At 37.2% G+C, this 22,443-nt stretch overlaps 1 protein-coding gene and 1 long non-coding RNA gene across 6 annotated transcripts in view; one reads left to right on the forward strand and one right to left on the reverse strand.

The window, feature by feature from the left end:
* Positions 1-718: 718 nt before the first annotated feature.
* On the forward strand, positions 719-20,967 carry LOC124161173. Of its 4 annotated transcripts, none has more exons than XM_046537404.1 (7): positions 719-1,143; positions 8,061-8,265; positions 14,467-14,589; positions 16,971-17,092; positions 17,761-17,890; positions 18,868-18,954; positions 20,595-20,967. In XM_046537404.1, the coding sequence occupies exons 1-6, from the start codon at positions 983-985 to the stop codon at positions 18,913-18,915; spliced, it is 789 nt and encodes a 262-aa protein (XP_046393360.1). In that variant the 5' UTR covers positions 719-982; the 3' UTR covers positions 18,916-18,954; positions 20,595-20,967. The 4 variants fall into 4 exon arrangements, with proteins under 4 accessions (XP_046393360.1, XP_046393359.1, XP_046393358.1 ...); XM_046537403.1 differs by lacking the exon at positions 20,595-20,967 and adding an exon at positions 19,819-20,230 and having other exon boundaries at positions 727-1,143; positions 17,761-17,908; XM_046537402.1 differs by lacking the exon at positions 20,595-20,967 and adding an exon at positions 19,716-19,812 and having other exon boundaries at positions 727-1,143; positions 17,761-17,908.
* LOC124161174 overlaps positions 1,017-22,443 on the reverse strand; it is a 34,772-nt gene continuing 13,345 nt past the window's right edge. The window contains exons 2-3 of one of the 2 annotated variants that reach the window (XR_006865341.1): positions 12,125-12,245; positions 1,017-1,118 (exon numbers count right to left, since the gene is read on the reverse strand). This is a non-coding gene — a long non-coding RNA (uncharacterized LOC124161174). The remainder of the gene's footprint in view (positions 1,119-12,124; positions 12,246-22,443) is intronic. The other variant, XR_006865340.1, reaches the window with a different exon arrangement.

Here is a 22,443-nt window from a genome sequence, read left to right on the forward strand (position 1 = left end):
TTCCCGCAATTTACACTTTTTTTCTTGGGTCCCTAGAAAAGTGTAAATAAGGGGTTTTACTGTAGTTGAAAATAAGAGTGCGTTTATAACATATTTTTATGTTTTCTGGTATATCTTTTGTAAAGTATTTTTGTGATAAGTTTTTTGAAAATGTTTTCCCTCGGGTTATTGGGGAAAAGTAAAATAAATAAATAAAATGAACTTGACTGTTCATCATGGTATGCACACTTACTCCATCTGTCATGCGATTACACAATTTGTATGGCAAGTTTTTGCTATGGTATAGTTGATTGCTGTCCCTTTTTTGTATACAGTTTTGCTTGTATCACTTTTATTCTGCAGTTCAAATGTTCTTCTGTATACTCTTCATTTGAAATGATTAGGGATGTGCGAGTACTCAAAAACTCGAGTCGAGTGCTTTGAGTAGTAATTTGAATGTCAAGTCAAGTAGTTTTGGTTACAGAGCTGTCGCAGCCAATTAGTTCAGAAATCTGTCGACAGGAGGCGCGATCATGAAACTCATTTAAGAATATCGTTTTTAAAGTCAATAAGTCATTCTAATGCCTTGGCCTAGGAGTTTCAGCTTTTTTATATGTAGCAGTCAAGCACTATAGTAATCAACATGGGCACCTAATACCTTTTCGTCAGCCGCGGTGGCCTACCATATTCCGAACCGGTGGCGTATTAATATCAAATATTACATGATTTATTTACGTTTATAATCTTTATTACAATTGTAAAAATGCCTGTACTGAGGGCTCTTATTAGCAGTTTGGATGCATACATTAATTAAATTGATGACATATTACTAGGGGTGAATTTATTTCAATAATGCGTATGGAACTGTTTAAGACACATAAATTTTCATTCATCGCCTAATTGTGGCACAGTTACCATCAACGTTTCTCATTACATTTTTCTGTTTAGATGAAATGAATTCATATGTTTGATTCCATTTGACTTTTGCTGACGTAATCATGTTATGATTTCAGGGTTAGGATTTTTGGAGTGGGATGAGGATAGTGATGCAGTGAATGGTGGTCGTTGGGTGTGGAGGATTGGTGCCCATCGAGCCATAGTAGCAGCCCGTTGTGATTGGTTCCGTAGAGCTCTTCTCTCTGGAATGAAGGAAGCAATAAAGAGGTAAAGGGCTAGTTTTTTGTAATGAATTGGAAAATTTTTTAACGCTAGAATGCCCGGCTAGGTCAATGTGACCCAAAAGAGGATATTTATGTTGATTATTTTGAAAGGAAGAACAATTTGACTCATATTTCATCACTTGCTTATCAGTGGATTCATTTCAATTTGATATTAGCCAGAATGGATTTTCATCTGGAATCGGTAAACTCAGACGTAGCGATATTAAAGGTTTTCAAACAGCTTCAATGCTTTCGGCTACTAGAAAAAAGTCTACAGCTATCACACAAATGTGCCCTGCACAAATTTTAATTCAAGTATAGTAAACTAAAAATTAGGGATGAGTCGATTCCACTTTTTTTCGATTCCGATTCCAATTTCGATTCCTTCAAATCGATTCCCGATTCTCGATTCCGATTCCATCGATTCTTACTCCTTATGGCAGGTGGGATTTTGATTTATCTGTAGCATCGCTGTCATTAAACTTTAAGAATTGAATGGAATAAAATAACTAGGGATGGACAGATCCAGGATTTTTGGAGCCAGATCTTTCGAATCGGATATTTTCGATTCCAAATGCATTTTCGAATTCCTGCCATTAAACAAAGTCATTATTCAAGTTTATTGCGGGTACATACAATCAATGGAATGCTTTTTAGATTTTCATACACATTTTTATATTTTTATAAATTAAAAATTATTTTATGGGCTTTCAAGTTGACTTTTAAAAACATCTTTACATACTCAGGGTCTAAACTGTTACGCTTGGGTTTGGAAATGAAAATAGGAAAAATCTTAGGATGAACCACTGACCAGTAGCGTAGCGAGAGGACCCCCCAAAATATAAAAACACAATTACTTTCCTTCATAAAAGGAAAAAAAATATTAAAAATCATGAATTTACAAAAATGAAAAAAAAAAAAAAGAATCTCTGAAAAATGAAGTTTTTTCTATTATGAAGGGCGTTAAAATTAGTTTGAAAACCTCTCCTTTGTACCCTGTTGTTTAAAAATTTCCCCCTTGGTTTTGGACCCCCCCTTAACAAAATTCCTGGCTACCCCCCTGCTATCGACTGAATTCAAATTTTCCTCACACGCGTTTCCCCCGAATTTTACTTTCTCATCGCATACGGACTTGTGTTTCATCCGAAAATGCTTCAGTATGGTGAGGTGGATTTAGCACATCCTCGCAATTATTTACGCCATAGTGCACGCACACTGTATTCATTGGTTCTCCTGTTAATGGAAATGTTTATACACAATGAAAGACATTTTTATTGGTGCATCATTAAATTACATTGCAACTGCGCAATCAGCAACACAATTAAAAGTATTTAAAACGGTAATAACGTCACGTGCGACGAGGTGCTCAACCGCTCAGCATGAGGAAGGAGTGGGCAGCAAAAGCGTGTAAAGGAGAGGTGGAGGGGAAGGAGCAGTGGCGTAGCCAGGAATTTCAATTGGGGGGGGGGGATCCAAAACCAGGGGGGAAAATTGTTGAAAAAACCGGGCACTAAATAATGGGTTTTAAACTAATTTTAACACTTTCCCAGAAAGTCACTCTCCTAGCATTTGTAGTCTAGAAACGGAGAATTGAAGCAGATAGGCCAAAAAAGGTAAGTTGGTGAGACGAGGTAGGGATGAAACACGCTTCAATTGTTTTCGTGTGATTTGATATTTTCCTTAGAAAACAATGATTTTTGGTCCGTGTGATTTCGGATGCGAAAAAAAAACAACAGAGGCACGGGCTGATGGACGGCCGAGGGTGGTTTTCTGAAATCTACGACATAGTTACTTTTGAAATGCTGAAAATCCTGGCCACGGCTGAAATTCTACTTGCAACCTCTGCGAGAGCTTTCAAACAAAACAGTTCATGAGTAGGACAATAATCGCATGCGACGGCGCATTCGAAGAGAGAATCGGAAATCTTTCCACTCTTATGGGGCGTTACATTCACTGAAGCTATTATTTAAAATTTCCGATCCAGATCCGATGTCTTCCGCGACTTTGGATCCGATGAAGGGCAATATCTGCGGGTATTTGGATCCGAGGTATCCGATCCGACCATCCCTAAAAATAACAATAGCCGCGGTGGCTACATTCTCGTTTGGCCGCGGTGGCTAAACAATAAAGTAGCGTTCATGGCGTCGATACATACCAGAGCAGCCTGGCGGGTGCGCGGTGGCGGCCGAACGCAACCTGTCGAGTCCGCCCGGAAGCCGCGGCGGCTTATGCCAAGCAAGTATCAACTTCCTCAAGGGTTGCATTGATGAAACTGGGCTATACAAACGCGAATGTGTCTATTTTTTTATTATTGACGCAGGCGCGTGTTAGTCTAAAAAGTTACTAATATAAAAAAAACCACTCTCAGCGCGTATTTACCTATAAGAAACTTTTTTCACAGAAAAACTCGCTCTCTGCACGTTTTTATTATCATCAGACTTCAAATATCATTCGAAAGTAAAAAAATATATTTCGATCTATTATACTTTAAAATTGGTGGTCCAGATGAATTCTCCGAATGTGATTCATAATCGTAACAATTTGATTTGCCGTGACCAGCGGTTAATAAAAGAACGGAAAACGCATGCGCTGCTTCCCGATCCCGTGGTTTCCAATTTTTTTTCTCTGAGAGTTGCTCATGAACACGAGGTATTTCAGGGTTCGTCGGTTTGTCGCTCTTGCCGACATTTTAATGTTTCCGAGGCCGCTTAGGTATGTTTGTCGCAGCACCCGCGTGCGGGGCGTATCCTCCACGCGGGCAAGGCTGACACCGCGGCCGCTTAGGTGTGTGGCAGCATTTATGCCCCAAACTTATAGTCTATGCTCAAAACATTTATCTTCCTGGAATCGATGGAATCGGAATCGACTTTAGGCGATCGATTCTCGATTCCGTGCCCGAGAATCGGTGGAATCGAGAATCGACATTTGGAATCGACTCATCCCTACTAAAAATCACATTTCTCTATGATAAAATTAATAACTTCATCCTGATACAGATAATTTATTGTTAAATAATTTAATATGTGGAAGCCGTATGATGAAGCAAAGATATGTCAAGGTATAAATATTTGGTAAGTAATATGTCAAAAAATTACAAAAGTACTCAGAATAATACTTTTTCTACTTTGATGATTTGTTGGCACCACCTAAAATTATTATATGCAATTAAAGCTAGCTACATTAGAGTACATTTATTTATTCCGTTTGGTTTACCGCTGCGCAAATGTTAGGCCTGATATTATTATTTTTTATATTTTTTCTCATCACGTATACCCGCCATGCCTGGATGGATCATTTTTACCCAGACTATCAAATCCATTTGAAGCCTTTCTACTGTTCCTTTGTATTCGATGTAATGGTGTGTGTTTTATACTGATTTTTCATCAAAATGTTACAGTAATTTTTTTTAACCAGATACCATTGAAATTCATTGTACTTCCCAAACCCATCAGGGGAAAAGTGATAGGTATTCCCAAATTTGTGGAAGCTGGTGTCCGATGACTCCACAGAAATTGTCGAACAACTACAATTTTAATATTTTTCGTCCAATTAAATTTTCTACCACCCTCCTAAATACTTTCTAAGCAATATTAACAAAGAAACTGGGAAGAATTAAGTATTTTGAGTAAAATGTGCAAACCTGATCATATTGGGTCAAATTGACCCACTCGGGCATAATAGGGTGTAAGGATTGGTCGACATTCTAGTGTTAAAGGGTGTTCTGTGTTTAGATTGGCCTGAGGCAGGGGTAAGAACCCTAGTAGCACCAAAAGGATTATACATATTTAATGCATGTCTGATGATCCATGGTCCTTGATGTATACTAGAATCTTTAAAATATACAAATTGTATCCTTACAGCGTAACCAGGGATCATCAGGCATGTATAAGATATGTATAATATACAGATTTACGACGAGTTATACGCATTTAATCTACATAAAATCCATATTATGGCAGCAGATATAATACATATAATATCTAGATATTATCTGCATGGTAGAGGACATTTGCATGTATTTAATACGGATATAATATGTAAACAGTGTATACTATGATACGTATTAAATCTAGGTATAATCCTTTTGGTGCTACTGGGGAAAATGGATTGAAAATAAATTAGTGTTTTGTTATGGTACTTTGGTAATTGTTGTGTACAGTTTTCTTGTATTGAGAGTAGAAATACAGTGAAACCTCTATGTACTTAACCTCTTTACATCATAAATCTCCATACTTCATACACCCCCAATGGCCCCGTCAGATTTACATGTAAATTTATAGGCAAACCTCTTTATTTCGTTAAACCTCCACTTATCATAACAAGGAGATACCCCCGAGACAGCCTAACTACCTCCGCAAATCGTACCGAGACAACTAGAGACCATTAATGCAGCCGCGATTACGTACATAGAATGACATTTTCAGCGATAAATGTTTCACCCTTTTTTTCTTATTAATAATAATAATAATAATAAACGTTTATTATCGTAGACCTTCAAGGTCCTAAAGACTTTACATAAATAAAAATTTAGCTTTTTTTTTATATGATAAGAAGACAGTAATAAATAAATAAAAATAACAAAGACTTAGGTACAGCAGAAATATTACATAGAATAGAAAAAAATAGTATCTTCCCCATAGCAACAATAACTTCCACTCGATACATAACAAGGCATGAAACATGAAGCAGTGTTGATCTGGGGCAAAATGAATTTTTTGAAAAACATAGAGTAAGTTCACAAAGTATAAAAGAACAAGTGACTGTACCGTGGTACATAGTAGCATACAATTGGGACATCCTAAGTCTGATTACTAATTACAGGAAATATATAAATTTACACTCATACACAGGAGGAATTGACATATCGTACATATTATTAATAACAATGAGCTAAATTAAAACTAAATTTAGGATACAATGTGCTTAGGAATATTCTTCAGTTTTTAGAATTAAGTGTTTGAATAATTTAATTTTGAAACTAGTTAAAGATTGACTTGATTTAATATCTTCCGGGAGTGCATTCCAATGCCTTGATACTGTAGCTACGTAAGATTTATGATATATTTCGGTTTTGTGCTGGGGAATCTGTAGATCAATATGCTGGGAGCGCGTTAAGCGACTTATTATGTTCTTTTTAAAAGTGAAAGAGTTGAATAGGTACTGAGGACAGCTGGATTTAAAAGTTTTAAAGGCAGAAACCATAGACAAATAGAGGCGTCTTTCCTTGACTTTAAGCCATTTTAGTTTTCTGTAAGCATCTGTAATATGATCCCAACGCTTTAGATCATATATGAATCTCAGTGAAGCATTCATCGTTACCTGCAATTTATTATTTGTTTCTTCATTAATATTACTTAGCACACCACAACAGTAATCAAAATGGGGAAAAATGAGAGCATTTACGATGGATTTTCGTATGTTTGTGGGCAACAGGCGCTTTGTCTTGTATAAGTAATAAAGCGTTTTATGGCTTCTACTCTTAACATTTATGCAATGCGCATTCCAATTTAAATTGCGGTCCATAATTACCCCCAGATTTTTTACTTGCTCTTCATAGGGGAGAGGTCGATGTTTAACCATGATTTCTGGGATGTGGTTAAGATTTATCTTGAGGGAAAGGTTTCTACTGCTAAATATAATGGCTTTTGATTTATTTTCATTTAGTTTCAGACCATTAGTCTCAGCCCACGTGCTAATATGTTCACCTTTAATATGCTGTCATTTTCATATTTATCATTAGTTATGGCCATTTTGTTCCATATGAAAGCATACCTAACAGAAAATAAGAAAAAAGGCATCCAACTATTCTAATCATTTTAAGTGACTGTTGAATTAAGAGAGCTCACGTCGTTTTCTCTCGAATCATGGTAAAAATCATGCGATTGTGCTCATTTTTTTATTATTAAATAATAAGTACATGTTCACTAATGAATGCATGTTTGTTTAAACACATAAATATAATTCTTTAGAAGACAGTAGTGCCTTTCATTTCCGAAGGATATGAAAAAATTGTGCCTACCACTGAAACCTCTCTATATTGAACCTCCATACGTCAAATTGCCCAAATTTTGGTCCCCTCCATTACGATGTAAAGAGGTTTTATTGTATAGACAAAAATAGACTGAATATTAAATTAAATTTTTGTAATTCCTATTTTACTTTTACCACCACCTTGGTTTTGTCTCGGTGAAGCATTAACATGTGTTTTCATTCATTCCCCTCATTCCATTCATTCCCTCTTCAAAAATTTAAGTTTTGAGTGTATGTTCAATAGTTGAATGGTTTGATTACAGAAAATTAAAATTTTGGCGATATATTTGTCTGTATGCTTGGATTTTGTGTGCCCTAATTTCTCTTTTCTTGCCAGGATAAAGAAAAGATTCTCTTTTCCGTGAATCAACCACTGCAATTCTAATTTTATTTATATATAAAATTTAGCTTTCTAATTTTTTCTGATTATCAAAGTTGAGTGCTATTAACACGTTCCGTACGGATGGCGAGAATTCTCGTCATTTTTTTCCCGAACGTTCCGGACGGATGACGAAGATTCCCGTCTTTTAGGTGCGTCAACCTAAACAATTTGAAAGTCTACAATACGTATTTGTTAGTACGTTTTCAGTTTTTGTTTGTTATTCATAATGAAGTGATATATAATAACGTTTGATTGGGTAAAGTTATATTTTAAACATTAGCTTTTTAACCATGTTTAAACCAAAGGCATTACGCCATAATAGACTCATATTTCCGGAATCGGGGTTCCTAGGAATTTAAATACCCCAGTACGCAACTCATTTGAATCTGGAAAAATGTCAGTTACCCATGATTTTTTGGGGAAAGAGTAAAGCCAACATTTTTTTAGAGCAAATTTTGTTAATAATGACGGACAATACAGAGTCTTCTTTTTGTTTTGGATACTTGCAGGCAAATTGTTGTGCACGATACTACTCCACAGCAGCTGTTGTTATTTCTACAGTGGATATATGGTGGGCAACTAAAATTGGAATGGAATATTTATCAAGATGGAAACATGGTGCCGGATGGGAGGAAAGAGTGTGGGCAGTATCCCCATGGAGTGCTCGGGGCAGAGCAACTGTGGGCTCTTCTTGTACTGGCTGATCAGTTGGAGGTATGTACATTTTGAACAATACTTAAGCTTTTTGGATTTTCTGCAAAAGAATTCCCTTAACAAATTTTGTCGGCTTAACCCCTTTGCACTGAAATGACGAGTCTAACTCGTCATGAACTTTCAATGCCAATATGCACCAGTGGCGCAGCGAGATAGGGGGGGGGATTTTGGTGGATAAACCCCCCCCCCCCCCCCGGAGCTCGGAGAAAATTTTTTAGTTAAATCTATTTTACTTAATTCCATAAATATTACTTATAGAATAGTGTAAGGATTTATAAAATATCCCTGAGAAAGCCGTAAAACTCACTATTTATCCTAAAATTTTTTTGGGGAGGGCCTCCACACCTCCCAATTACCCTGGAGGGTATGCCATACCCCCAAACACTCCAGTATTAGTTGCGCCTAAAACCCCTCCCAGCCTTAATTCCTAGCTGCGCCCCTGGTATGCACAATGACAAGTGTAGCTCGTCATCAGATCTTCATAATTTTGGGGACAAATATTTATATTGTCCAGGGGAACGTTATAAATATTTGGAAAGTTTAAAGGCCTGTTTACACGGTACATTAACACGTACGAGTTGATGTCTAAATGTACGAACGCGAGAATGAACGCCAAAATGCACCGCGTAACCACCCAACTTGTGCGAATGAATGCACGGAAAATAGAACCATGTTCTAATTTGGTTCATGTATTTGTACATGTTCCGTTCAGGTCCACAAAAATCATTCATGCAAACAGACATTAACTCGTACGTGTTAATGTATTGTGTAAACAGAACTTAACAGTGTTAACACATCCATAATGTACATGAAGAACTCATATTTCATGAAATATGATGCATTGGAAGGAATGAAATGATTTATTAAGAGTAGTGATAGCTGTGTTCTCAATGTTCTTACAGGAAGAGAGTTCGTGAACAATTTGAAATAATAATAACTTTTTATTTCACTGTTCTTCATTGATTGCAAACTGCAAAATATCATTTCAGTACCTGCCATTCAATTAAAAAGAAAAACAAAAAATAAATAGAGGATAGGAGAATGGATATTCAGAAAATAAATTGTAGTCGAATGGGTTTATGTTGAGATATCAATGTGGTGTAGCTGCTTTTATTGAAACCATCTTCATTCAGAATATCAAAATTTCAAACAGTCCAAGTGAATGGAGTTGAAAAACAGCAGGTAATTTGGGTAAATCAGAAAGATTATAGCAAGTACAGTGAAACTTCCATGTAACCTATTCGACAAATGTGGAAATGGCGACTTCATTGGCATACATACAGGGGTGGTATGAGGGTCACGTTGTCACAGGATGACCAAAGACATTACTTAAGTTGAAGAAATAGGAAAAATAAGACTGCTACAGTGGACTCTGGTTGGGATGTTTGTTGTAGTTGCGAGGGATTCTGTCCACAGTTAGAAATAATCATGTCCGCGATATAAAAAGCCCCTTGCGTGAATGAATCTCTCACTCCCTGGTGGTTGTAAAATGCTGACCTCTTCCAGAAGAGCTGGAGTGCTGAAATTTTACACGAGGTTATAAACCAGAAATGATCTGTAGGGGTATTACAAAAAGCCCGATTTATTGTTCGTTTCCCCAGAAAAAATTCAAAATTCCAGTTTTTCCATCCACGCCTGTGGTCAACTGTCTCTAACATCTAGAGTAGTCGGAGAATCATAACCTTATCAATTATTTGGAAACAGGGATTAGTGCTAAGTTTGATGTGCTTTTTATGTAAATGCCTGGAATCCAAGGAAACAAGTCTGTTTACCTGAACTTCGACGTGTTACCCTAAAATCCTATAGGTATATGCAACCCCAACGACAAAATTATAGCAAATCTTTTCCGTTAACTCAAGATTCTGCCGCAGATTAGGAATATCGCTTCTATGCAGCCGATATACAGTGGAACCCCGATCTATCGTTCCCGCATTTATTGTTTTTGCGCATTCATCGTTTGCCGTTCCTGTTCCCAAATAAAGTTCCATAAACGCAATGTAATTTTTTCCTGCATCCATCGTTCCCCGAATTATCGTTTTCCCACATTGATCGTTTGAAGATTGCGGTCCCGTCGTATAATTTTCCCGCATCCATCATTTGACGAAAATGAAACGAAGTGTTTACAACGTGTTATTTGTGGCTAATGAAGGCAGACACCCCCAGGAGGTTGACCTACTATAGGGAGAAGCTGAGTGCCGTGGGATAGTTACATTAGCACATTTCCCAAGATCTGCTATCCCCATTTTTCCTAAAACAGGATATCAGCTTATTATCAATTTACGAGTTACACTATTAGTCTCAGTTGTAAGAGTTACTGAGGAAGGGATATCTTCTCAGGATATTTTGTTTCTCCCTACCAACAATCTGAATTCATCTACTCATCTGGCACTACGCTAATTAGAAAAGAATGTGTAAGTTGCCTTCTCTTTAGGACAAAAATTTCATGGTGCAGTCATATGTTTATGCTTCACCCTCTGCAGTATGTTCTGCATAATACGCACGCGATAGCATCACTTCCGAACTTCACATCGTACGAGTGGTTCCATACTTTCCAGGGTGGGTTGACTTCAAACTAGCAAGTGTTTTCCGTGTGGGTTTAATAAAGTAAGGTTTCATTTTTTTTAGTTTTATTTTTATCCGTCTTCGTACCATTGCTTTTCTGAAGAAACAAGTGAGTGCTTAAAAAGATGGACTGAAAATGATTGAATATGAAGAAAAGCATCCGGGATAGAAGCACGTGAATATTGGAGAATGCCTCGGGCTGTCCGCTAGCAAAAGACGGTAGGGGTTGGGGTAGAGTGAGCTACCTCTTGAAAACAAGAAGTGGGATGAAGCCGAGGCTCAGGCGGGCGTGCCGCTGACGATTAACGCAACATTGTACACAATGCCTAAATTACATGAAAAATATATTTATTAGACAGGAACATTACAAATAATTGACTTTTTTTAGCCTATATGATCCATCTCACAACCAATCACTGCGCCAGCGAAAGCGGTCGTTTTAGGCATAACATGCACATTGCTCTCGTGAATACGTGTACTGGAAATGGTGTTTCATGGATTTTTACATTAGAGAGAAATCCATAATAGCAGGGTAAATGCCAAGTGGAGAGCAAACATTTTTTAGCGAGGTGGCGTGTTCCTTTAGGATATTTGAAAGAGATATTATTCGAATCAACAATATGACTTAAGTGTCTCGATAAAGTACTAGTATTCCTGTAATTGGCTAAAACCTTGTTTGAATCCTTTAATGAATATCATAATTATGTGCCAAAATCCTGCTTTTCCTGGGACATAGGGAACCTAGCCAAACATTCCCGTATCGATCGTTTTCCCGCATTCATCGATTTTTTCGTCCATCCCCCTGAAAAACAATAGATCGAGATTCCACTGTAATGTGCTTCTTGGAAAAATATTGAATGCCCCACTAATCCCTCTCCTTCCCCTCAAAAATTTTCTAAATGCATACATTATTTCCATGCATACCTCAAATACATACCTCTCTGATTCTAGCAAAAAAAATTTCCAGCTAATGTTTAAATGGAACACTCTTCCAATGTCCTCAGGGCAATAATACTTTCAGAGCTTTCTTTCTGCACTTATATAGCCACGTAATCAATGGGACTATGGGCCAGTGTTCTCTCCTTGTTTTCTGTATTAATTTTTTAATCAAAGATTTCCATTCGCTCCTGAGGATATACAGTAAGTCCTCTGCTTACGAACTTTCAGAGATAGGAACATTCCAAAATTTGAAGTGTGCCTGAAATTTTAAATTTGGTGCCTTTGAGTTGGCCGATGCAGTGCGGTGTGACGTAGAGGAGGCATTTTGGGCATAGTCTGAACAAAGTATTAATTATACCCATATGAAGCCTGGAACTGTTGACCATTTTGCCCATTCTTATTTCCCGTGGGCAGATAAATTGTTTTGGCTCCCGCTGCATCAATGCTCATCTAGATCAGTTCGTCACTGTTGTGAGTTACTGCAAAATAATAATTATACATAATAATTTTTATTGGTCCTAAGACTTGTATGGTACAAGTATAGGACAAGTCAATTATCAAGAGAAACTGTAGCGGTCTAATAACACTGACATCCTTACTTATATTGCACACACTTATGATTTTAAAAAATGCTTGATGAAAAATGATTACACTGTTAAATAAAAACTTTTCGGCTCTGTCACTGCGTCAATTTTTGGTTGGCCCGTACATTTCGCGACTGATGCTGGTCGCTTTCTCAAGGGATTCTGATGAGGTGGGAATTTAAAATTCAAGTACATATAGAGGTATCTGTGTCAGGGTGTAGGGGAGGGGAGCGGGACGTTGGAGGAGTAGATTGTTGATAGTTTTTTCCGATTTATGGGTTGCCGAGGGTGACTTATTTTAAGGCCAGTGTCCCAGTTAAAATTATTCTTCTCCTCTTAAGTTATTTCTATGGCTTCTATGACTAGTCTCTATTTGAAACCTTTCACTTTGGCAACAATTTTTACTTCCTTAAGGTCGATTGTGTGGCCCATCGCTGTGTGTTCGGCTACTGCAGACTTTGTTGTCTGCCCCAGTTGAATTGCTCTTTTCAGAGGAGCACGAGACACCAGCCTTAAAATAAGTCACCCTCGGCAACCCATAAATCGGGAAAACTATCAACAATCTACTCCTTCAACCTCCCACTCCCCTTCCCCACACCCTGACATGGATTCCTTTATATTTGGATATAATTTCCCATCTCATCAGAATCCTTGAGAAAGCGACCAGCATCAGTTGGGAAACGTACAGGCCACCCAAAAATTGACTTGGCAACATAGCCCAAAAGTTTTTATTTAACATGACGAGTACCTGCAAAAGTTTTAACGAAGAATGATTACACTTATTTTAATGTAAATTGTAATGCTGTATTGCATTCTTCAGGATAACTACACTTTTCAATGACTTGATTACAATTTTCAACTTACGAACAAGGTCTGGGAACCCATCTTGTTTGTTGGGCCTACTGTACTGAGATTCATGATTCATGCTGTTATTGTTGTTCAGCCTGATTCCAATGGTTTCTTTATGGAGATGACCTTAATACCCACTTGGAGACCACTTAAGCCTCATCGAAGGAGATGATGCTCAGGACCGTTGGCCGTAAAATTCTTTCTTTATTAGAATCCCAAGAGTTGGTTATCACATATATTATTACAGAAAGGTCTTTTTCTGTCAATCTGTATATCAATGGCTAAGTTCGAACAACACATATCTGAAATTCGGCCGGTTTGAGACAGGTTTCTTAAACAAAGTGTAATAATATTTAAAAAAATAAAATACAAGCAGAGAACAACTCTTTATTTGGAAATGAATACTTCTTTTTTAGTTTTATGAACTTTTGGTTTTTAATTTCAGCGTGCAAGTGAAGGAAATTGATCGGTTTTTTTGGCTATCTTGAAAAGTTGCTATTTTTGAGATACGTGTTGTTAGAACTTAGCCATCGATATGCTTCTTTATTACTGCACCTACAGTGATAAATGAGGTATCATTTTAAACGTTGAATCAACGGTTTCTGACAGAAAAATATTATCTAAATCTCAAATTTCACTCTTTACCCATTAATATGACTTAAAAGTCGCGTTTTTCCCAATGTCGATTACTCGCTCGAGGTATGTCGATTCCACACATTTTTTTATTACGAAGTTCAAGAAAAGGTTTAAAAATCCGTTAAATCCATAACTAAACCAAAGAAACGTACAATAAGCAGGCAAAAGTATTGAAAATAAAATCTACAAAGTATGAAGAATGTTTAACGTTCTCTAAAAGAGGCATTGTGAGAAAGGAACTTACAAGATAATGTGTATCACGAATAAATAAAAATATCATGTTGAAAGTATTATTATCAATGGAAACTGACTACAAAAAATGAAAACAGTGCGAAATGCTCATAGTGACTGTACATGGGTGAATGGTATAAAATTGTTATGTATAAGAGTGAGAGTTTATTATGAAATTGTTTTATGAATTATGAAGAAAGTTCTTTATGATACAACTTCTTCTCTATTTAATATCTAATTACACCATTTCCCTATTATGTATTGACATACTTATTCCCTGATAGTGTGGAAGTGCTAACCTTTTGTGTGGATTGCATATTAAGCATAATTTGCCAAGAAAGTATTTAGTCTTATATTGTTGTTACGCTGCTTGTGGTTCATTGATGTTGGCATATTTTAGGTGGATGATCTCAAAAATGCCTGTGAGCACATATTATTGAGTGGAGGATGCCACCTAGCAGATCCAGAAGCAACCCTTGCATGCCTGTCCCTGGCTGATCAAGTCAATGCTAGAGCTATGAGGGTAAGTCAGAGCTATCGAGATAGTTCCTAAAGTAATTCCTTCCCCTTTTATTTTCTCTAATTGTGAGTAAATGCTTAAATGGATCCTTGGGACAGATGAAAAAATTGTCTTAACTGATTTGCTTAATTTAAGAAAAAAAAAACGCTTATGCACTTAATACTATGAGACACCCTTTTAAAATCTGTTAATTTTTCGATACCCTTCATAGTAGATGCGTAGTTTTCCACGGCGTTGTCTAGATGATGTCTCCATGCTTCTGGGTTTCACTGCGGTGATCTAGAAAATCCACGCAGTGAAACCCAGAAGCATGGAGACATCACTCTTTATAGTAGCAGGTAAATTATTGTACAGTTTCTTACACATTGAACGTGGAATTGTAGATATAAAGGCTAGGTTTCTTGATTCCACATCAATTTCTCTGTTCCTCCTGGTTTCATAGGAGTGAAAAGTGTCAGAGACAGTAATTTTTTGATTTGGAGGCGGGAAAGAGAGAAATAGGGGAAAAGGTAGAGTGTTTTGGTAAATTTCCTAGAGAAATGATCGGCAGAAAATCCAAGAAATGGTCGATTGAACAACAGATGTATGGTGCTTTATTGTAAGAGGGTGGTTTCCTATTTTTTTTTTAATTGCCTTAAGCGAAAGATTAGTACTCCTAGAGTACGTATTTCATGCTTTTAGATTTTAAATGACGATATCTATTTTTCACGATTAAGTGAAAAGTGAAAATTTCCAAGCGCGCGAAAATGCTACGGCTATATATGAATGCTGGGAAAAGCCCGTATGACGTCATTCTGGTTCCGGCTGCCACCATGTGAGGCCACCTTGGCACGAGGCTATGAGTGCCGATACGATGCAGACTGCTGGCAAGTGCTTGGCCTAAATAAGGATTATTAATATCTCATCAAACGAAAGAAACTTTCCGACCTTAGGCAATTTTAATAGGTGATTAATAAGAAATGTTTCCCTGAGCTCTGCGCCTCATGCATGCATTGGTAATCTCAGATGATGTAAAACTCCTGACTACTTGTATAGAATCTAGGTTTCTGTGATGTCACGTGGAGTGTCATTGCATGGGCGCCAATCTGGCCTTTTTCAAATGACCATTAATACCCGTCTAAAGTGGGATTTCTAAAACCAAATAATCTATACACTATAAAGCCCCTTAACGACCACTCACTCACTCATTCATTCATTCACTCACTCATACAAATGTTTGGGGTGAACGAGACGAGATACAACGAAAAGTCTTGGGAAGACCCCCTCTAAAATTGTCTGAAACCCCAGGAAAAATTAAAAAAAACACTAAATTTCCAATTATTTTTCTGTCTATTCAATTAAAATTAAGTATGGGGTTTAGTTAAAAAAATGGCCACCAAAATCCAATGGCAGTTCAGCAATCATACAAACAAACAATCATAGCAACATATGTATTTGTTTATGCATACAAGAGGAGCTAAATTGGAAAAGAAGATAAAGGAATTTAAACCCCAATTTAATTTAAGGAATGCCGGTCTCGGTGGCGGCGGGGTAACGTTCTCGCCTGCCAAACAAGAGGTCGCGGGTTCGAGTCCCGCCTGGGTAGGTTTCCCCGGTCCAGGGCATGGTCGTTTGTGTACGTTAACTTGTTACATTTGTTGAACACCCCGGTGTAAAATGGCCAATGAGAGCTATATCCGGTGGTTTGAGAATAAAATAAAATAAGTAAACAAAAGGATGATAAAGATAAGGTAGGCTATTCTCCATATGAATCCAAATTGTGATGAGTTTGATCAGAAACTGGTGTTTTAATACATACTTTTTGCAGCGTTTCCTTGCTTTATGTAGTGCTTTATCAACTAAAATCTAGTTAATTGCTGTTCATTGTATTTCGTAAAGTCGTTATGTTAAGATATTAAGTATCAACTGAGTATTGCAGTGGAATATGCTCTCAGCGTTTTTTTGTAATTGAATGGAATAACGAAGAGAGACTGTCTGACAGGTAGAAATTTATTTTATTTTTTAAGTCCCTCAGAAAAATGTTTCTATTATATAAAAAGTTATTTTCATATGGTAACGTACATACCATACACTCGGTTTACTTGAAAGTGGAAATATTACTTATATCTAATCTAGCCAACTGAAAAGTAAACGACCCTCAAGTAAAAAATGGCAGACAAAAAGTATATGACCTAACATAGTGACAATAACAGGCCTCTGGCCTTTTTAGGGGGCAAAAGCGAGTTTGTATATTATGAATACACTATTGGTGGGTAACGAATCACAATCAATGCATTTCGTTTTCTTTAATGAAGGAAACTACCCCATTGGGAATGATAAATGTTCCCATTAGTTTAAATCAGCTGAATTACAATTTACTATCTTGAAGATTTTTATTTTTTCAGAGTGCATGTCTGCAGCACATTTCTTGCAATCCAACTGATGTGGTGGAGTCTGAGCTGTTTGAAGAACTTCCCTCTAGCTTACAATCTGAAGTTTATGACAGGCTTATTTGGAGTAGACCACGGTAGGTTGAAAAAGACTCATTCGCTTAAATTTATGTACTATTCTGGCAAAATTGGAATTGTCCCTTTCTAGAAGATATATATGTACAAATGTGTGAATGAGGAGTATATGCATGGTGTTTCGAAAAGGACTTTACAACTTGGAAAATTCATATAAATTTATTTTTTTTTTAAATTACAGTACTGGTTTTAGTGCTGTTTTAAAAGGGAACATGTCAAGTTTTAACTTGTGTAGTTTAATACTGCAGAATTGCTATGCAACAAGCGCCAGCGACAGTAATGTTAAAGAGGGCCTTCACTGGACCCAAGCGTGCTAGCTGTGTTTTTGGTTTGAGGAATCAAAGTTGCTAACAACAGTTCAGTGTAATTTTTTAAGCATAAAGTACGCTAAAGATCCTCCCACTAGGTCTACAATTTATGAGTGGCATAAATGTTTTGTAGAAACGGCAACTTCAGTAAAGTCATCATCAGTTCGTTCAAGCACACTTGCAAGCAAGTAGCCAAGACCTTTTTGAAACACCGTGTAGAACTGTGGCTGCTCTGCCAATTGAGGTGTGAAAATTAATGAGAGGATAAATAATTCACATTGGCCGGCCCTCTAATCTGGATTCCTCAAATTTTATCATAAATTATCATTTAATTGTCGAACGGTTCTCTTTTTCCCATGTAGTAAATCCCAAACAATTGAATGGCTGTTATCCACACCAGAAGAGGAGGATGATGATGCTGATTGTGAAAGAAAATCGGGACTAAGCTTCACTAATCCATTGCACGAGCACACTCCTCATGGAGAATCAGCTGTGGGTACTGAACATCATGTGCGTTGGTGTTGCTCTTTTTAAATATGAATAAGGTTTTGCCTGAGAAACAGTGGTGTCATGGTGCCGGAATGTGCCAGAATGCCATTCCGGCACTGGTTGACAAACGACACAATAGTGAAATAACACTTTAATCGATTTTGTTGACCCAAAATTTATAACATACAGGTACATTAGAAACCAGAACAAAACATTTTTTAATAAATTGTAAATCATAATTTGTAATAAAAACTATACAGAATAATACTTCACTTCTAAAAAAAAGTTGAAGTGTGTTCCGGCACTGCTAATTTTGCCATGACGTCACTGCTGAGAAATAAAATCCAAGATAGAAATTTTCTAGTCTTTCTATAGTCTATTCACTTTATGTTTGCGGGTGAGCTTTCGTGAGAGCCAGGACACTCTCGGATGGCTTTGCTGATAGGGAAGGGGTATTACCGAGAGAGAGAGAGAGAGAGAGAGAGAGGAGGAGCGAACATAACGTTGCCAAATGTACATAGCCGCCTCACTTTGTCACTGAAAAGGTGTAAGTCATGGGTGGCCACAGGTATTTTGGCCCCGGCGCCGAGACATACCAACTCATTTGGAAGGCATTGGGGATAATCCTTTCGCAGAAGCCCATGACATTGTCAGCTACTGCGCTGAATGAGGCACCGTTAGTGGAAGGCATACTTAGCCACATATAAGGTGGTCGCATGAGGTTTAGCAACACTGCTCCACGAGCAGATTCACAAATTTCACTCGGCGGAGGTCGGAGAGCGACTCACTGATGCTACGCCTACTGTTTGCTGATTGGCAAAGGCAAAGTCACATGTCTAGAAACTTTCCCTCCCCTCACCCCCACTTGCTTTGGCCACACCAGCTCACCCGCAGAGATAAAATGAACAGAGTATAGTATTTAATTGCAGGGTCATAATTTCAATTTGAATTTTATCGTCTCCCTAATTTTATGTTTTCAGGCTATCGGAGAAAGCTCTAGAGGGAGAGAAGGTTCCAGTCGAGAATAAATGAATGGCAGTGCCTTGAGTGTTTCTTTGGGATAAAATGTAAGTATGTACTGAAGGGAATTGTTCATAATTTTAATTTTTGTTGTATCCTCTGATTTTGTAATGCTCTCTTTTCTAACTTGTATATATTTTTTTGCCAAATTATCTCCTGATTTTACAAGGCTACTAAGTATTCATTCTTGGATTTTGTGTGGTCCTTGCTTGGCTGAGGAAATTTTTATTGTGTTAGAATTTTTTCAGTAGGAACCAATTGGGATAGTTAAAAGAGTTTAAGATAAAACATGACAGAGAAAAAAATCTGAAAAAACTGCTTTTGCAAGTACTGAAGTTTGTGTGTTGGTCAATACATATTTCTTTTTCTTCAGCAAGTAGCATTTCGAAGGAAAGTGAGAAACTAAGAGTAATTACTAGATCAGTGGCACAGCAAGTGGGGGGTTTTGGGGGATGAAACCCCTCCCCCCCGAGAGCTCATTTTTTAGAAAAATATTTTAATGTGACAATTTTGTAACTAATATTTGGAGGACGGATGACTCAGTAACATACAACATAAGCTATTCACACAGCTGTAAAACTCATCATTTTAAACCATTTATCTTAAAAGTTTTCTGGGGGAGGGCCCCTGCAACTCTCGCTTACCTTGGTGGGTATTTCATACCCCCCCAGACCTCCCGGTATTAGTTGTGCCTTAAACCGCCCTAGTCTTAATTCCTAGCTGCACCCCTGTAGTAGATAACCCATTAATACATCAATAGTTAGGTATAATTTGATATACATTAAAAGAGTGCCCTTTTTTATTTCAGTAATTAAAATTTGAAAATTACAGTTCTCATAAAATAATGATATCGAGTGGTATGAGCTGTCTTTCAGCAGTCAATTAAAACTCCCTATTGTACTTGTGCCTAGCTGTTAATGTGGCATCTTTGTGAAAGCTCCGGTGAAAGGTGTGCTCGCTCAAATTTCCCCAGCTGAAAATTGCTTATGGGAAAGGAGTTTCCTGGATCAGGGATTGCACCATGGACTTTTAGCTTTCCAGGGCCAATAAGCAGACCAACCAAGGACTTGGAATTCCAAAGGCAATTTTTTGAGGAATTATGGTTACCAGCTTTCAATGGTATTTGTAGTCCTTTGAATATGGCATCTACAAATACAAGTTTAAATTCAGTCATATGTTTGTTCATAAGCATGAATCATGTGAGCCGCTATTAGTTTAACAAGGCATATTCCATTTTATTTAACTGCCATTAAAGGTATATTTTAATGAATTGGAAATTTCATGAAGAATACTGAATTCTCTGGTCTTAAAATAGAAAGTGAAATTGGGTTTAATACATAGGTTCATCAGTATCTCTGATTCTCTTTCCTCTAGCATTTTTGATTCTTCAATTGCTGTTCATTACAGATTCATAGAGGATCTTACTTGTCTGTTCAGTATTTACTTGTGAAATCTCTTCTAGTTCTACTTTTTTCCAATATCCATCTTTTTCCTAACCACATTTTTTCTAATAGTGTTACACATGAATTTACTGAATCATTTCTTCTATGGTTAAGGGAAATAAGCATTTTTCAAAAGTTCAACAAAAATTTCACGAATTCAAATGTATACTTATATTACCCTCAAATCTGCTAATCAAAGTGCACAAATTTGATATTATAATTCTGAGTATGATTATGTTGTTTAGGTTTTGGTGAATGCTTCTTGTATGGTTCCCCTTACACTTGCAAAACATGAATGTGCTGTTCGGACCATGGAAATCTTCAATGGAGGTGAAATGTTATTATTTACTTCTTTGACTTTCTTTTCTTGATGAACTGCTGTATTTTTAACTTTTATATAACTTTAATCTTTCTGGAAAATGAGAAACAAAAATATGATATTTTGATGTGTTGACTCCTCATAGTTCTGTGTAATATTTCTGAATCTCGTTATTACAATATGGTGTATATCTGAGGTATAAGTGTAACAGTATTTCTGAACTTCTTATATTTGTGACAACTTTTGGCATTTGATAGCCATCATTTGAAAGATTGTCTGTAATAAATCTCTGGAATGTACTTATCCTCTATATTATTTCTACTGTATAGATACCTTATTCTCAACTTATACGCAACCAAACTCTACAAATGAGGTACCAAAATGCACAGAATTTATCAGAGAACATGTGATGACATATCTTAGTTCCTAAATATTGCAATTGTTTCCTAAAATTGGTTGTTAAAAAAATAAAAAATAATCGATTCCGGCAAGATTGTCCTCATCCCAAATATACAGTTAACGCCGTCGGATCCCACCATGCCTTTTAACCCTTTCGAGACCGCCGAGTTTTCGTCTTAGCTTGACTGCTGTACCGCTCCCCAAGAGACTCTTCTTTCTCGTGGTACGGAGCATTTTTGGAGGGCATTCGTTAAGAAGGGTCTCGCTGAACCTTTTTCGACCCCTCCACGGTGGGACTCCGTATTATCTCGGACTCCAAGAGTAGTTGTGCTCCCTCCTTTCCGGGTTTACGACCATACCTGCGGCATTGGTTCGCGGTCAACTTATGTATTGCTTATATGTATTTAGCAAATGGATAATTGTTGCTTGCACGTAAATTACAGGCATTGAATATAATTCCTCATTTTTATCTGAGCATTGTCAAATTTTAAACGAAGTTCTAAGGCCATTATCAAAGCATTTAACGCAGCAACAATTTCCATGTTGATGCTTATACATAACTCGAGATATAAGTTAATATTTGTCGTAGAATTTCGTTTAAAAATTGTAAACGCTGCTCAAAAGACAAACAATTCAATTCTTAGTTTATATATCTTGAGAAATGAACAAATATTTATTTCGAAAATTGACTCTATAAACAATTGTATGACCGCTGTCCCTTACCGCTGAGAGAGGTTATAAAAGACGAAGGTTCCGGGTACCTGCTCCCGGATTTGGAGGGTTAATCCTAAACCCCGAAGCGTTGGGTCCCGAGACAAAGGCGACCTAAACCCACGACCGTCCTGAAAGGGGGAAAGCTCGAAAACGTATATATACGGGTTTCGTTTTCTTGACCGGGAAAATCTCACACGTACATACACGCCCGTGGTCTCCCGGGTCAGGAAACGTCCACACGTATATATACGTGTACGGTAGGGAAAAGGTTAATTTGACTCGCAGGCATTTTCCCATTAAGGTTTCCTATGCGATGACTAGTAACAAGGCTCATGGTCAGACTTTGCAAAGAGCTGGCTTATTCCTGCCTGACCCTGTATTCTCTCATGGTCAACTTTATGTAGCATTCTCTAGGGTAAGATCTTTTCAAAATATTTTTGTAAATATTAAGGAAAACGCAAAACAAGTATTGACAGAGGATTGTGTAATTACTTCCAATGTTGTGTTTAAAGAGTTCCTCTGACCTCAATTTGTATATGAACATTCCAATTAAATTAGTACATAAGACCCTGCCTTTTTTTTCTACATTTTAAAATTAGAAACGCGCCTATCCCTCTGTGGACCTGCATTTAAAAGAACGGGGGAAGCCCACTGGGAGCGGG

This window comes from Ischnura elegans, chromosome 6, assembly GCF_921293095.1.
Source record: "Ischnura elegans chromosome 6, ioIscEleg1.1, whole genome shotgun sequence".
Taxonomy (NCBI): domain Eukaryota; kingdom Metazoa; phylum Arthropoda; class Insecta; order Odonata; family Coenagrionidae; genus Ischnura; species Ischnura elegans.

Coding starts and splice junctions, on each gene's coding strand:
- LOC124161173 (XM_046537403.1), top strand. CDS start 983: ATGATTTCAGGGTTAGGATTTTTGGAGTGGGATGAGGATAGTGATGCA. Junction 1,144..8,060: donor ATGAAGGAAGCAATAAAGAG/GTAAAGGGCTAG, acceptor GGATACTTGCAG/GCAAATTGTTGTGCACGATA. Junction 8,266..14,466: donor TACTGGCTGATCAGTTGGAG/GTATGTACATTT, acceptor GGCATATTTTAG/GTGGATGATCTCAAAAATGC.